The following is a 14,272-nucleotide window of genomic DNA, read 5'->3' as shown; positions in this document are numbered from 1 at the left end:
ATCACATTAGAATGAGGTGGTTTGTTTGGGGGGGGGGTTGTCTCTTTTTATCTGCTATTTTAAATTATTGACTCATATTGAGCTTGTAAATAACTGAAACACCTTGAACTTTTCATATGAATTATTGTCCAGCCAGGCCTCCCTCATATTTATTTATATTTGTGGAGTCGATTCTTGAACCCAAGTATAAACAAGTTCCAATATATGCTAGTAAGGTCCGGTGAAGAAATTGTTTTTGGCTGCTATAATTAAATTTAGACCCATGGGATAAAAGTTGACTAATTCTTCTTTTGTAATGGAAAACAGATTTAACTAAAATATTAAATATATTTATTTCATTCAAACCAAAAGTATATATTTAATTTGGGAGATGTCATTCCTATTACTTAACATGTTAGCAATTCCTCTCCTTTGCGTTATCCTCAGATTTTATAAATATAGATACCCATGCCTTTATCTCAGTCATAATTAGTGTTACACAATAGAAAGACTAAGCACATATCTGTGGGGTACTCCCCTAGAGACCTCTTTCCATATAGACACTGAACCAAACCATTAATGGTTACTCTTGATTCATCCATTCAACCACTCTTTAAACCATCTACCTGTATAATCATCAAGCCCAAATTTAAGTGTTTTTGCCACAAGATAAGAAACTTTGCCAGATGTTTTGTTGCAATATAAACGGTCTACTTCATTCTCCTTATCTATCAATCTAGTAACTCATAACTCTACAAAAAGTAAATGAAGTTAATCTGACCTGACCTGTTGTTGTCGGGCCATATGGGTTCTTTATGGTCATTTCTCCCTCTTCTAAATATCCACTAGCCATCCCTTTAATAATATGCTCTTAGAATTTTGTCAAGAATCATAAATCAAGCTCATTGTCCTAGAATTCACATATGACATTTTCTCTCTTTATTGAAAATTGGGATAGTTGACTATAGTACTTCTACCCTTCTCTGTGACCCTTCAAAAATCGATGGTCACCAAGGCTCACAACATTGAAATGAACTTCAACTCTTCCCTCTTCTACACCCCACCATATCCAATCAATGAAGTTTGAAGACATTTATTCCCTGTTTTGTCCCAGGGTAATCAATATTTCAACAATAGCAATTCTTAGAAACCATCTTCAAGGATTTAAAGGGATTGTGATCTATACTGGTACATAGAGTATCCATTGATGAAATTACAGGTATTCAAAGTACTAAAATAAGCTCATCCCAATAAGTCTAACTATGTTTCTGTGAAGGAATTGTGCCTGGCTGCCATTGTTGTTGTTGTTTGTGTTTCATTCTCAAAGAGGACCATGACAGATGTCATGACTTGCATTGAATTAGATTTAAATGAAGAAGGGCTGTGCAAAATCACCAGTCTCACTTTCTTCTCCAAAGCCACCTGGGTCTAGTGGCAAGATATGTTATCAGGATGACTGGAGATGGACCTGGATGTTTAAGGCAGTTAGGGTTAAGTGAATTGCCCAGGGTCACACAGTAAGTGTCTAAGGGGAGATTTGAACTCAGGTCCTCCCAACTTCAGGACCAGTGCTCTATCCACTCCACCACCTAGTTACCCTGCTTGGCTAAATAGTATCAAACCAAAGGAGAAAAATCATCTAATTCTTCTTTAAGGAAGGTAAATATTTTAAAGTAATCTTTTTTTCCTCAAGCATGTAATTACATTTTTTTTAATTAAGCAGATAATGGATATGCTGTCAATCCAAAAAGTAATCCTCAAGTAATTAATTATTTTAAGTAATTTTGGATAATGCAAAACCAAACTATTTTCCAATGCAGGCGAGGATCCAATGTGTCTCTTACTTTGGACATGAGTGGTTTGGGGACTATCGAACCTTTTGTGTCTGTGCCGACCCCACGGGAGAAAGTAGCAATGGAGTACCTGCAGTCAGCCAGCCGGGTTCTCACGAGGTCACAGCTGAGGGACACCATGGCAAGTTCTCATTTACTCCAGACTGAATTTATGGTGAGTCTTTTTTCCCTTATTTCAAAGGTGTTTATCTACATTAGTGTAATGTGTGTCTGGGGAGGAAGGGGCATGACACAGAACTTGAGACTGTACACTACCACAATAGAAAAGGCAAGGCAATTATCTATGGAATGGGAAGGCAACAGATGTTGCCCATACTCCTAAGGGAACACAAGTGTTACTCCCTCTCTAAGTCTGCCTATAGCTAGACTATAAAATCAAAGTGCAGGCTGCTAAGCTATCCCTCAAACTAACAAAGCTGACTATGTTGTCAAGAGAAAGAACAAGACAGCCAACTGAGACTTCCGTGTGGCTGAGCCATGCACCTCTGGGGAGTCTGGTTACCTAGGTGCTTATCCTGTGTCTGTGTTTGTGTTCCCTCGTGTTGTGTATATCTCTGGAGAAAGTCTCATACATGGGATCTCTACAGCATGAGAATAGACATCTTAAGGCACAGACTGCATCAAAAGGCTTGGATAATATTATTCATAAGGCTAACACAAGCTGCATCCTTGGAAACTTCTTTTGTGCCCTTTTCTATTCTCTCTGGCATGTGTGTGACAGAGGTCACAGGATATTTATGGCATATATTCAGGAAAGGTGTGTTTTTGCCCATGGAGTATGTTTAGGGAACTCATTCTCTATGTTTTACATCAATAAATTTCAAATTAGTCTGGGCTTTTTTTTCTCTGTCATTTTCTTTTTTATTCATTGTCATGAAACTCACTATATTTCTTTTTTTAAAATAATAAACATTTTTTCATTTAAAGTTTTGAGTTCCAAATTTTATCCCTCCTTTCCTCCCTCCCTTCCCCTCCCCCTCCCTGAGGCTATAAGTAAACAGATATAAGTTATATATGCGCAATTATGTAAAACATTACCATATTAGTAATTTTGTATAAGAAAACTTGAATAAAAGGAAAAATAAAATAAAATTTAAAATAGCATGCTTCTGTTTGTGTTCAAAATTCATGTCTACCTGCACGTGAAATTGACATTACTATGGAATGTCTAATAATGGACTTAATCTACTATTTTGTGATGAGATTCATTTTCAGGGAAATATTTAATAGAGTCAAATAGACCTAACTGAAGAATTCAATTGAATAGAACAAACTATTCTGAATATAGTTCTGCTTCTATTGACAGTTTCATACATTTTTAATCTTTTCCTCTAGACATTGACTAATTCAATATTTTTCTCTGTTATCATTAAGATAATAAAAGGGAAAAGATGCCAAAATTTTCATTTTCTCTTCAACATTAATCCGAAGTCTCATTCTCATAACATAACTTGACTTTTCAAAAATTTGGAGACTGACTAAGTTAGGGGAAAATTCAAATGATTTGTTTGACATCTCATTCGTTTCAAAAATGAAATTAGAGATATCACTTTTTTTGTTTGATATAATATTCTTCATAGGCTGTTGACATAGTTTCTACTGAGTAAGGAGTACATAAAAATAAAAATAGTGGTGTTGATGATCCAAGGATTGAGAAACCATTTAAATTATCACATAATTTAGAAGTTATCGTAGTTTTCCCTAATTTGCATGGAAGCCTTTTTTAAAAATCAAATCTTACATTAAGATATTCAGTATATTTTTATTTTAAAATTATATTTATATTTATATAGGGAACTCCTTATGAAGAATTTCCCTTTACTAATGCAGATGAATGCAACTGTTCTGTAACTTAGAGTCACTAAGTGATTTATTCATTTGTCCAGGCTGACACCTTTATTTGTTAGAGATTGTTGTTGTTTGTCCTTTATTCTCAAAGAGTACCATGAGATCAGGACGAGTCATGACTTGCAGTGAATTGGATTTAAGTGAGGGAGGGCTATGCAAGGTCACTGGCTTCATTCTCCAGTGACATCTGGAGCCAGTAGCAAGACATATATCAGAATGACTGGAGATGGCCCCAGATGTTTTAAGGCAATTGGGGTTAAGTGACTTCCCCAGGGTCACACAATTAGTAAGTGTTGGAGGTGAGATTCGAACTCAGGTCCTCCTGACTTCAGAGCAAGTGCTCTATCCCCTGAACTACCTAGCTTCCCTGGGTAAGAGAGGTGAATGTAGGTCTTCTTGAGTTCAGGGTTAGCTCTCTCTATCCTGCTACCTTTCTGCCTTTCATCACACATATCCTAAAACATTATTTGTATCCTTTTGAAAGCTTTTGATTTTTGTTTCTTTTCTTCCCCCTGCTTCACCTCCAAACTTTGCTATTAATATCTACCAACTTTTAGGATTGATCTTGATATATAAATTCTGTGAAATAGCTGCTGTTTTGCAAATTTATGTCATTTATTTTGGCATTTATTCTGCCAGAGAGGAGAGATCATTTGAAGGAAGAAGTTAAGGAGAAATAATGGATGTAGAATATACATGTTCCTGCAAAGTTGGGCTCACGTGTAATTGACCTTTAGTCCTAGAATTATAAAGTCTGTTTTCAATAAAGTGAATAACTGGGTTATGAACTTTTTCTTTTTAAAATTGGTAGTAGTAGTAGTAGTAGTAGTAGTAGTAGTAGTAGTAGTATTTGTGGGGCAATGAGGGTTAAGTGAGTTGCCCAGGGTCACACAGCTAGTAAGTGTCTGTCAAGTGTCTGAAATTGGATTTGAACTCAGGTCCTCCTGAATACAGGGCCAGTGTTTATCCACTGTGCCACCTAAAATTGTTATTATTGCCTTCTTTTGTTTTAACCTTACCTATATTGGCTAATATATCCTTCTTCCTTTCCCTCTCAGAGAGTCAACCCTTATAACAAAAACAAAAGAAGAGAATAAAAAATACTTCAGTAAAACTGACCCGGGGGCAGCTAGGTGGCGCAGTGAATAGGGCACCAGCCCTGGATTAAAGAGTACCTGAGTTCAAATCTGGCCTCAGACACTTGACACTTACTAGCTGTGTGACCCTGGGAAAGTCACTTAACCCCCATTGCCCTGCCCCAAAAAACAAAACAAAACAAAACAAAAAAAAACTGACCCACACATTGACTAACATCAGCCTTATATTCAGTCTTCCATAGCCATAGTCCCTCACATCTGTGAAGAAAGAAGGGAGGCGCATTCTCATATCCCTTTTTCCGGACCAAGTTTTGACACTGTAATATTTCACAGGATTCAGTTTCAGTTATTTTGTTGTTGCCATTCTTTCCATTTACAATGCTGTAATCTTCAGGAATGTTATTTCCCTAATTCTTCTTACTTCATGTTATTCCTTATATTCATTGTTTCTTATTCTTGAATTTTACCCTAGTTAAGTCAGTCTCCAAAATAAATTCCCTAATTTCCCCCCCCTTTTAAAAAAATTTTTTGGCGGGGCAATGAGGGTTAAGTGACTTGCCCCAGAGCCACACAGCTATTACATGTCAAGTGTCTGAGGCCGGATTTGAACTTGGGTTCTCCTGAATCCAGGACCAGTGCTTTATCCACTGCACAACCTAGCTGCCCCCAATAAATTCCATTTCATTCATGTATTATAATTTGTTTAGCCATTCTGTAACTTATAATTAGTTATTTATTTCTAGTTCTTTACTACTACAAAAAAAGTGTTGCTACAAATATTTTGATGTATATAGGGCCTTTCTTGGATATCTTAGTCAAAGGGTATGGATATTTTTATCACCTTATTAGTATATTTCGAGATTGCTTTCTAGAATATTTAGACTAATTATTCACAGCCCTACCAACAGTCTGCTAATGTGCCTATCTTTTAACAATCTCTCCAACAATTACTATTGACATCTTTTGGTAATCTTAAACATTTTGTTGAGTGTGTGATGAAACAAATAAGTTTTTAAAAACTACATTTTTAAACATCCCCCAAAAGAGAAAAAGACCTATTTGTACAAAAATATTTATAGCATCTCTTTTTGTAGTGGCTAAGAATTGGAAATCAAAGGAATGACCATCAATTGGGGAATGGCTAAACAAGCTGTAGTATATGATGGTGATGGAATATTATTGTGCTATAAGAAATGACAAGCAGGATGATTTCAGAAAGACCTATAAAGACTTATATGAACTGATGCATAGTGAAGTGAACATAACCAAGAGAACATTGTGCACAGAGACAGCAATATTGTTTGATGAAGAATTGTGAATGATTTGACTATTCTCAGCAATACAATGATCCAAGACAATCCCAAAGGACTAATGATGAAACATACTATCCACCTCCAAAGAAAGAACTGATATTGTTTGAACACAGAATGAAGCATACTATTTTCCACTTTCTTTCATTTTTCTTTAATTCAAGTTTTCTTGTACAAAATGACTAATATGGTAATGTTTTACATAATTGCACACATATAACCCATATCTGATTGCTTGCCACCTCAGGGAGAAGAGAAAATGTTGGGTTGTCTTGTCTTCTGTCATTTCAGGGGAGGGAATGAAGGAGGGATAAAATTTGGAACTCAAAAGTACAAACAAAATATTATTTTTTTAAATTACATTTTTGGGGCAGCTCGGTGGCGCAGTGGATAGAGCACCGGCCCTGGATTCAGGAGTACCTGAGTTCAAATCCGGCCTCAGACACTTAACACTTACTAAGCTGTGTGACCCTGGGCAAGTCACTTAACCCCAATTGCCTAACTAAAAAAAAAAATTACATTTTTATTATTAGTTATTTGGAACAATATTTCATATGGTTATTGATAGGTTCTGTTATTTTTTTTGAAAACTTTTTATATCCATTGGGAAATTGGTCTTCAGTGAGATTCAGTTAACATTCATTTGTATTAGTTCACAATAATTCCTAGGCATCAGACTCTTATCATGGATATTTGATGCAGAGTTTTTCCCCTCAGTTGCTATTTCCTTTCTTATCTAACCTCTGTTAATTATATTTGTGCAAAACCTTTTTCATTTTAAAGCATCCAATCTATCACATCTTTTGTGATTATTTCTATTCCATATTTGGTTAAGAATTCTTCCCCTGAAGATAGCTCTAAAAAATACCCGGTGGGGCTCTCTTCTAATTAAAAAAATGGTATGACCTTTAATGTTCAGATCCTGTATTTATTTTGAGCATATCGTATGTAGTATATGGCATAAGATTTTAGTATAAATAATTGCTGTCAAACTGCTTTTCAATGTTGTTAGCAGTACTTATCAACCAGAGAATTCTTTCTCAAGTAATGTATGTTCTTGAGTTCATCAAATACCAAAGTATCAAATACATTTGTTTCTGATTCTTTCCTATTTTATCTGTTCCATTGATCTACTTTTAAAAAAAATTAACCAGTACAAATGATTTTGATGATCACCATTTACTATATAATTTGAAGCCTCAAAGTGCTATCTGTTTTCATTTCTACTTTTTCCCCCATTGTTGCCTTCAGGTTCTAAATCATTTGTTTTTCCAAATAAATTTTCTATCTAGAAATTTTGTCTAGCTCTCTAAAGGGTCCTCCTGGTCATTTGATTTGCATAGCACCAAATCTGTGGATTACTTTAGTAGTATCATTATTTTTATTATATTGGTGTGACTCACCTATGAATATTGAATGAAAGGATCATTTTTATGCAGGTCTTCAATGTGTCTTGATAAAATGACTTTGAGAAATTTTGTGTATTTTATCATCATTTTGAATGGAACTTCCCTTCCTGTTATTCTTTTTTTTTCCTAGCAACAAACATTTATTTTATTTTCCAGTTACATGTAAGCGTAGTTTTCAACATTCATTTTCATAAGATTTAGAGTTCCAAATTTTTCTCCCTCCCTCCCTCCCTTCCCTACCCCCTCCACAAGATCACAACCAGGTTATATATGTACAATCCACAATTGGTTTTTTTTAATCAGTTCTTTCTATAGGAGTGCATAGTAAGCTTCCTCATTAGTTCCTTGGGATTGTTTTGGATCATTGCACTGCTGAGAGTAGTTAAGTCATTCACAATTGCTCATTGAACAATACTGCTGTCACTACTAAAAATGTCCTCTCAGCTCTGTTCACTTCACTATACATTGATGTTCATTAGTCTTTCTAGGTTTTTCAGGGATCATCCTGTTTGTCATTTCCTGTAGCACAAGACCATTCCACTACAATCATATAGCACAGCTTTTTCCATCATTCCTCAATTGATGGACATTCTCTTGATTCTCAATTCTTAGCCTCCACCATGAGTTGCTATAAATAATTTTGTACAATTTTCCCCCTTTTCTCTTTTTCATGATTATTATCGTTAACTATTTCCCTTCCATCCTATTCCCTTCCCCATGATATTTATTCTATTATCCATCTTCTTTCATCCCATCACTCTTCAAAAGGGATTTGCTTCTGTCTGTCCCCTCCCCCACTCTGCCCTTCCTTCTTTTGCCCCTCTCTCTTTATCCCTTTCCCCTCCTATTTTACAGCAGGGTTAGAGAGATTACTCCACCCAACTGAGTATGTACATTATTCCCTCCTTGAGCCAATTCTAATGAGATTGAGGTCTTTGAGCCAATTCTGATGAGTGTTAGGCTCATTTACTGCCCAGATTAAATAGATTACTCCACCCAGCTGGGTGTGTCTGTTAGTCCCTCCTTGAGGCAGCCATGAGTTTAAGGTCTTTGAGCCTTTTCTCATGAGTGTAAAATTCATTTACTGCCCTGCTCCTCTCCCATCTCTTCCCCCACTCCATAAGCCTTTTCCTGTTTCTTTCATGTAGAGTTTCACCTCTGCCCTTCCCCCTCCCCCAGTGAATTCCCTTCACCCCTCAATTTAACCCTAAAGATGTCATCACCTAGCTAAGTGACACAGTGGACAAAGCATCACCCCTGGACCCAGGGGGATCCCAGACAAAACCCAGCCTCAGACACAAGAGAGTCACCTACTGCATGACCCCAGGTATGTCCCCCAGCTCCAATTTTTTATGGTTCTCTAGGGTCTTGTATTTGAAAGTCAAATTTGCCATTCAGTTCAGGTCTTTTCATCACAAATATCTGAAAGTCTTCTTTTTCATTAAAGTCTCATTTTTTCCACTGAAAAATTATGCTGAGTTTTGCTGGGTAGGTGATTCTTGGTTGTAATCGCATTTCCTTTGCCCTTTGGAATATCATATTCCATGCCCTCTGGTCCTTTAATGTAGAAGCTGCTAGATCTTGTGCTATCCTGACTGGGGCTCCACAGTACTTGAATTCTTTCTTTTTGGCAGCTTGCAATATTTTCTCTTTGACCTGAGAGCTCTGGAATTTGGCTATAATATTCCTAGGTGTTTTCCTTTTGGGATCTCTTTCTGGAGGTGATCAATGGATTCTTTCAATTTCTATTTTAGCTTCTTCTTCTAGAATTTCAGGGCAATTTTCCCTGAGAATATCTTGGAAGATGGTGTCTAAGCTCTTTCCTTGACCATGGTTTTCAGGTAGACCAATAATTTTCAAATTATCTCTCCTGGACCTATTTTCCAGGTCAGCAGTTTTTCCCAGAAGATATTTCACATTGCCTTCTATTTTTTTATTCATTTGGATTTGCTTTATTGTGTCTTGGTTTCTCATAAAGTCACTGGCTTCCATTTGTTCAATCCTAATTCTTAGGCAATTATTTTCATGAGAGAGCTTTTGTACCTCCTTTTCCATTTGGCCAATTTGACTTTTCAAGCTGTTGACTTTTTTCTCATGTCTTTCCTGCATCACCCTCATTTCTCTTTACATTTTTTCCTCTACCTCTCTAACTTTATCTTCAAAGTCCTTTTTGAGCACCTCTATGGCCTGAGACCAATTCATATTTTTCTTGGAAGCTTTAGATATAGGGGCCCTGATGTTGACATCTTCCTCTGAGGGTGCCCCTTGGTTTTCCTTGTTATTGAAGAAACTTTCTATGGTCCTCACCTTTTTCTGTCAGCTCATCTTGCCTTTCTTTTACTTGACTTTTAGCTCCTTAAAGTGGGGCACTGTTTCCAGGCTGCAGTATCCCAAGCTTAAGAAGCCCCAGGTGGTATGATTTAAGGAGAATCAGGTTCTTCACTCACCTGGCCTGTTTCCTGGTCCTTAGATGACCCCAGACCAATTTGCTAATCAACCAGCTTTGTGTGTTGTGGTTGTTAGCTCAGAAAAACCTGTGCCCCTCCCCTACCTGGGCCACTGCTACTTGAGCCTACCTCCTGGTTCCCAGCAGAGGTGTAAAATCCAAGTTCTGCCTCAGCACCAGCATAGACACCTGTAGTCTCCCCCTGCCCAGGGCTCAACCCACTCACCAGACTGTGAGCTTAGTTCCAGATAACACTGGTGCTTCAGCTGATTCAGAGGCTCTGGGGGTCTCCTTCTCTGGTGAGGCCTTCCTGGGACTGGATCTGTGTCAGGGTGACTGTGGGGTTGGGCCTGACTCCTGTATCAGCACAGCAGCTACCTCCTTCTGACCTTCCAAGCCGTTCTTGGTTAGAAGATAGTTTCAGCACATTCTTCTGTGAGTTTTGCTGCTCTGGGCATTTTCCTATGGTGTTATTTGGATGTTTTTTGGAGCAATCATGTCATGACTTTGGGAACTCACTGCCTTTCCTCCGCCATCTTGGCTCCACCCCTGAGATCTCTCCTGTTATTCTTTTTTTTTTTTTTTTAGTGAGGCAATTGGGGTTAAGTGACTTGCCCAGGGTCACACAGCTAGTAAGTGTTAAGTGTCTGAGGCCGGATTTGAACTCAGGTACTCCTGACTTCAGGGCCAGTGCTCTAGCCACTGCGCCACCTAGCTGCCCCCTCTCCTGTTATTCTTAATAGTAAAGAATGTCAGCTCATTCACATATGAAATAAAAGTCCTTTATTTTTTAATCATACACCAAATAGTTGTTGAGGAGGAATTGAGCAGCCTTAATGAGATTATAATTAGTGACAAGCAAAAAGAGTCTATCCTCAGAATAGAACTTCCATTCCTAGATTTGGTTATAAACTACATAAAGACATTCAGTAAAACATCCATAGTTTTCAAGAACCTATTTATGTTTTTGTTTTTGTTGTTTGTCCTTCATTCTCGAAGATGACCATGACATCTGACATTAAGGTGATATCATGACTTTCATTGAAATGGATTTTTTTTTAAGTGAGGGAGGGCTGTGCAAGGTTACCAACCTCACTGTCTCCTTCAGAGCCATCTGGGTCCAGTGGCAAGATAGAACAGATATCAGGATGACTAGAAATGGCCTCAGATGCTTAAGGCATTTGGGGTTAAGTGACTTGCCCAGGGTCATACAGCTAGTAAATGTCTGAGGTGAGATTTGAACTCTGGTTTTCTTGACACTAGAGTCAGCACTCTATCCACCTTGCCAACTAGCTGCCCCACCTATTTATATAGAAGACCCAAGAAAACTATCAAATCTGGCTTCTTGCAATTTAACAAAGTTCCTTTTTATTTCTCTTTTCTAACAATGACACTCTTTAACCTATCTCATAACCTCATGAAGAAACAATCTCTTGTTCATTTAGTAGTAGTATTTCTTGGACATTGTCCCATCCACTAGCTCTTGACATGTTTATATACTAGATGGGTGTTAACATATTAAAGAATGAGAGTCTCTTGGTTTTTTTTTTCTTTTAAAAAAATTACTTTAATCTCCGGAATTGCCATATCTCCATTCAATTCAACTCAACTCAATTCAACAAATACGGTGAACAAAACTCCATGCAAAGGATGTGGGGACAATCCAAAGTTTAAATAAGACCTTATCCCACCCTTCATGAATTACATTCAGTAGGGAAATATTATACATACAAAAAAAAAGATCAGAGATGATAGAATTATTGATATAGAATTGGAAAATATCTTAAAGGCCACATAGTCCATATAGATGAAGAAACAGGCCACAGAGAGGAAGTAACTTGACCAAGGTCACACTGGTAATAAGTGGCAAAATATGAATTGAAACTCTGGTACTAACATGACAAGTCCAGTACTCTTGCTATTGAATCATGCTTCATCTCTATAAAATGGATAAAAAATACATGATATATTTAAATAAGGTATTAGTATAGTGCTAAACTTGGCCCTGAATAAGAGATGAAAAAAAAAATGTCCCTTCTTCCCTTTTACTGGGTTTTGTTTGAGGTTTTTTTGTTTCTTTGCTCTCACCAGTGCTTAGCCACATGTCTGGAACATGGTAAGTGTTTAATACATGTTTGTTGCTTGCTTGCTTGGTAATTTCACTGAAGAGGTGAGGAACTATGGGTGGGGAACCTCACTCATAATTTGATACTCAGATGATATGTTGATGAATTTTACTGAATTGCTTCCTATTTTCTATTTTTATTCTTTATTGCAAGGAATGGTTCAATGAAATAGGAGAGAAGGGAGATATTTGGAAATTAAAGTAATGTGAACACAAAAGAAATCCACAAAAACTTAAGATGTAAAAATGGTAGTATAAAGAGAAAGAATCATTATTAAAAGGGGGGGTGGGGATTAGGGAAAGTTTCCTGAAGGAAGTGATGTTTTAATTGGACTTTAAATGATAAGTAGGAATTCAAAGGGCACCTAGATGCTACAGTGGATAGAGTAGAGGGTCTGGGGTCAGGAAGACTAATTTGAATTTAAGTCTGGCCTCAGACACTTACTAGCTGTGTGACCCTGGGTAAGTCACTCTACCCTGTCTGCCTCAGTTTCCTCATCTGTAAAATGAGCTGGAGAAGGAAATGATAAACCGCTCCAATATCCTCACTGAGAAAACCCCAAAATGGGACCACAAAGAGGCAGACACAACTAAAATGATTGAGCAACAGGAATTTATGATCATAGCTGGTAGGATTGTGGAGACAACTTGATTTAGTGGAAAAATTATTGACTTTATAGTCTAAAAATCTGAATTCAAGTTCCAGGTATGACCATTACTTGTTCTGTGACCATAACTTATTCTCTTTGTGCTTTAGATTCTCCATTTTCAGAGGAAAATAGATATCTTGTTCCCTCCCATTTCAAACATAATATTCTTTGTTTGACACCTGAGGCTCTTCAAAACCTGATCCCTTCTACCTCTCTAGGCTTCTTACACTTTACCAAGAGTTCTTTGGGTCTATGTGCCATTCTGTACTCCTGACACTCTGCTAGATAGCATGCTTTGGGCCTGGTATTTCCCCATGCCTGGAATGTTTCCCTTCCTCACTTCTGCCTCTCAGAATCCCTGGCTTTCTTCTAGACTCAGCTCAAATGCCGCCTTCTGCAAGAGGCCCTTCCTGCCTCCCACCTCAGCTGCTATGACGTTTTGAAAAATGGCATTTTAATTTTCACTCACTTCTCACTGACATTTAACATTCCTTCAATTACTTAGAAACGATTACACTGAGAAGGGGTCCACAGGCTTCACCAAAGCGGTCTGATATAAAACAGGTTAAGGACCCCTGCCTTTTCTTCTAAGGTGATCATACATCTTCTCTGTGTGCCTTGAATGTACAAGTTGTCTCTTCCATTCGAATGTAAGCTTCTTGAGGGCAGGGATTGGCTTTACTTTTCTTAACATCACAAGCTCTTAGTACAGTTCCAGGTATATTTAATAAATGCTTGTTGATTGATTGCTCTTTAAAATCCATAAAATGGAGAGGAATGAAAAAACATTTATTAAGTATTTACTATATTGTCAGATACCGTACTGGCACTAGGGTTACAAATAGAAATGTGAGACATCCCTTGTCATCAAACAGCTTACATTCTAATGGGGGAAAGGCCATATAATAGAGTGAAGAGATTCACAGGAATGGGGTCTGCTTCCATAAAACAGGCAATTCCTTCACTCTACTCCCCCTTGTAGAAGCAAGGGAAGAGGGGGCAGTTAGATGGTGCAGTAGATAAAGCACTGGCCTTGGATTCAGGAGACCCGAGTTCAAATCCAGCCACAGACACTTGACATTTACTAGCTGTGTGACCCTGGGCAAGTCACTTAACCCTCATTGCCCCACTCAAAAAAAATAGAAGCAATGGAAGTAATGATTTACTTTATTTTTTTTTTTTAATATTTTATTTTTCCCTAATTACATGTAAAAACAATGCTTAACATTCAGTTTTTAAAATTGAGGTCCAAATTCTCTCCCTCCCTCCCCAACCCCTCTTGAGAAGGCAAGCAATTTGATATAGGTTAGACATGCATAGCCATGCAAAACTTATTTCCCTATTAGTCATTTTGTAAAAGAAAACATAGACCAAAATAAAAGCCCAAGAAAAATTAAGTAAAAAAAAAATACGCTCCAATCTGTATTCAGACTCCATCAGTTCTTTCTCAGGGGATGGATAACATTTCTCATCATAAGTCCTTCAGAGTTGCTTGGATCATTGTATTGCTGAGAATGATTTGCATTATTTCTAGAACAGAAATATGTAGAAAAGG

General features: G+C 37.4%; 1 protein-coding gene across 2 annotated transcripts in view; it reads left to right on the top strand.

Annotated features, from left to right (window-relative positions):
• The window catches only part of PTPRR (protein tyrosine phosphatase receptor type R), a 373,668-nt gene that overhangs the window by 273,312 nt on the left and 86,084 nt on the right, over positions 1-14,272 (top strand). For both annotated transcript variants that reach the window (XM_043965210.1, XM_043965209.1), the window contains one exon: positions 1,800-1,986. In XM_043965210.1, the coding sequence (XP_043821145.1) occupies positions 1,800-1,986 (187 nt within the window). The remainder of the gene's footprint in view (positions 1-1,799; positions 1,987-14,272) is intronic.

The sequence above is a fragment of the Dromiciops gliroides genome, chromosome 5 (genome assembly GCF_019393635.1).
Source record: "Dromiciops gliroides isolate mDroGli1 chromosome 5, mDroGli1.pri, whole genome shotgun sequence".
Classification (NCBI taxonomy): domain Eukaryota; kingdom Metazoa; phylum Chordata; class Mammalia; order Microbiotheria; family Microbiotheriidae; genus Dromiciops; species Dromiciops gliroides.
This window is presented reverse-complemented; position numbering and strand designations above follow the sequence as displayed.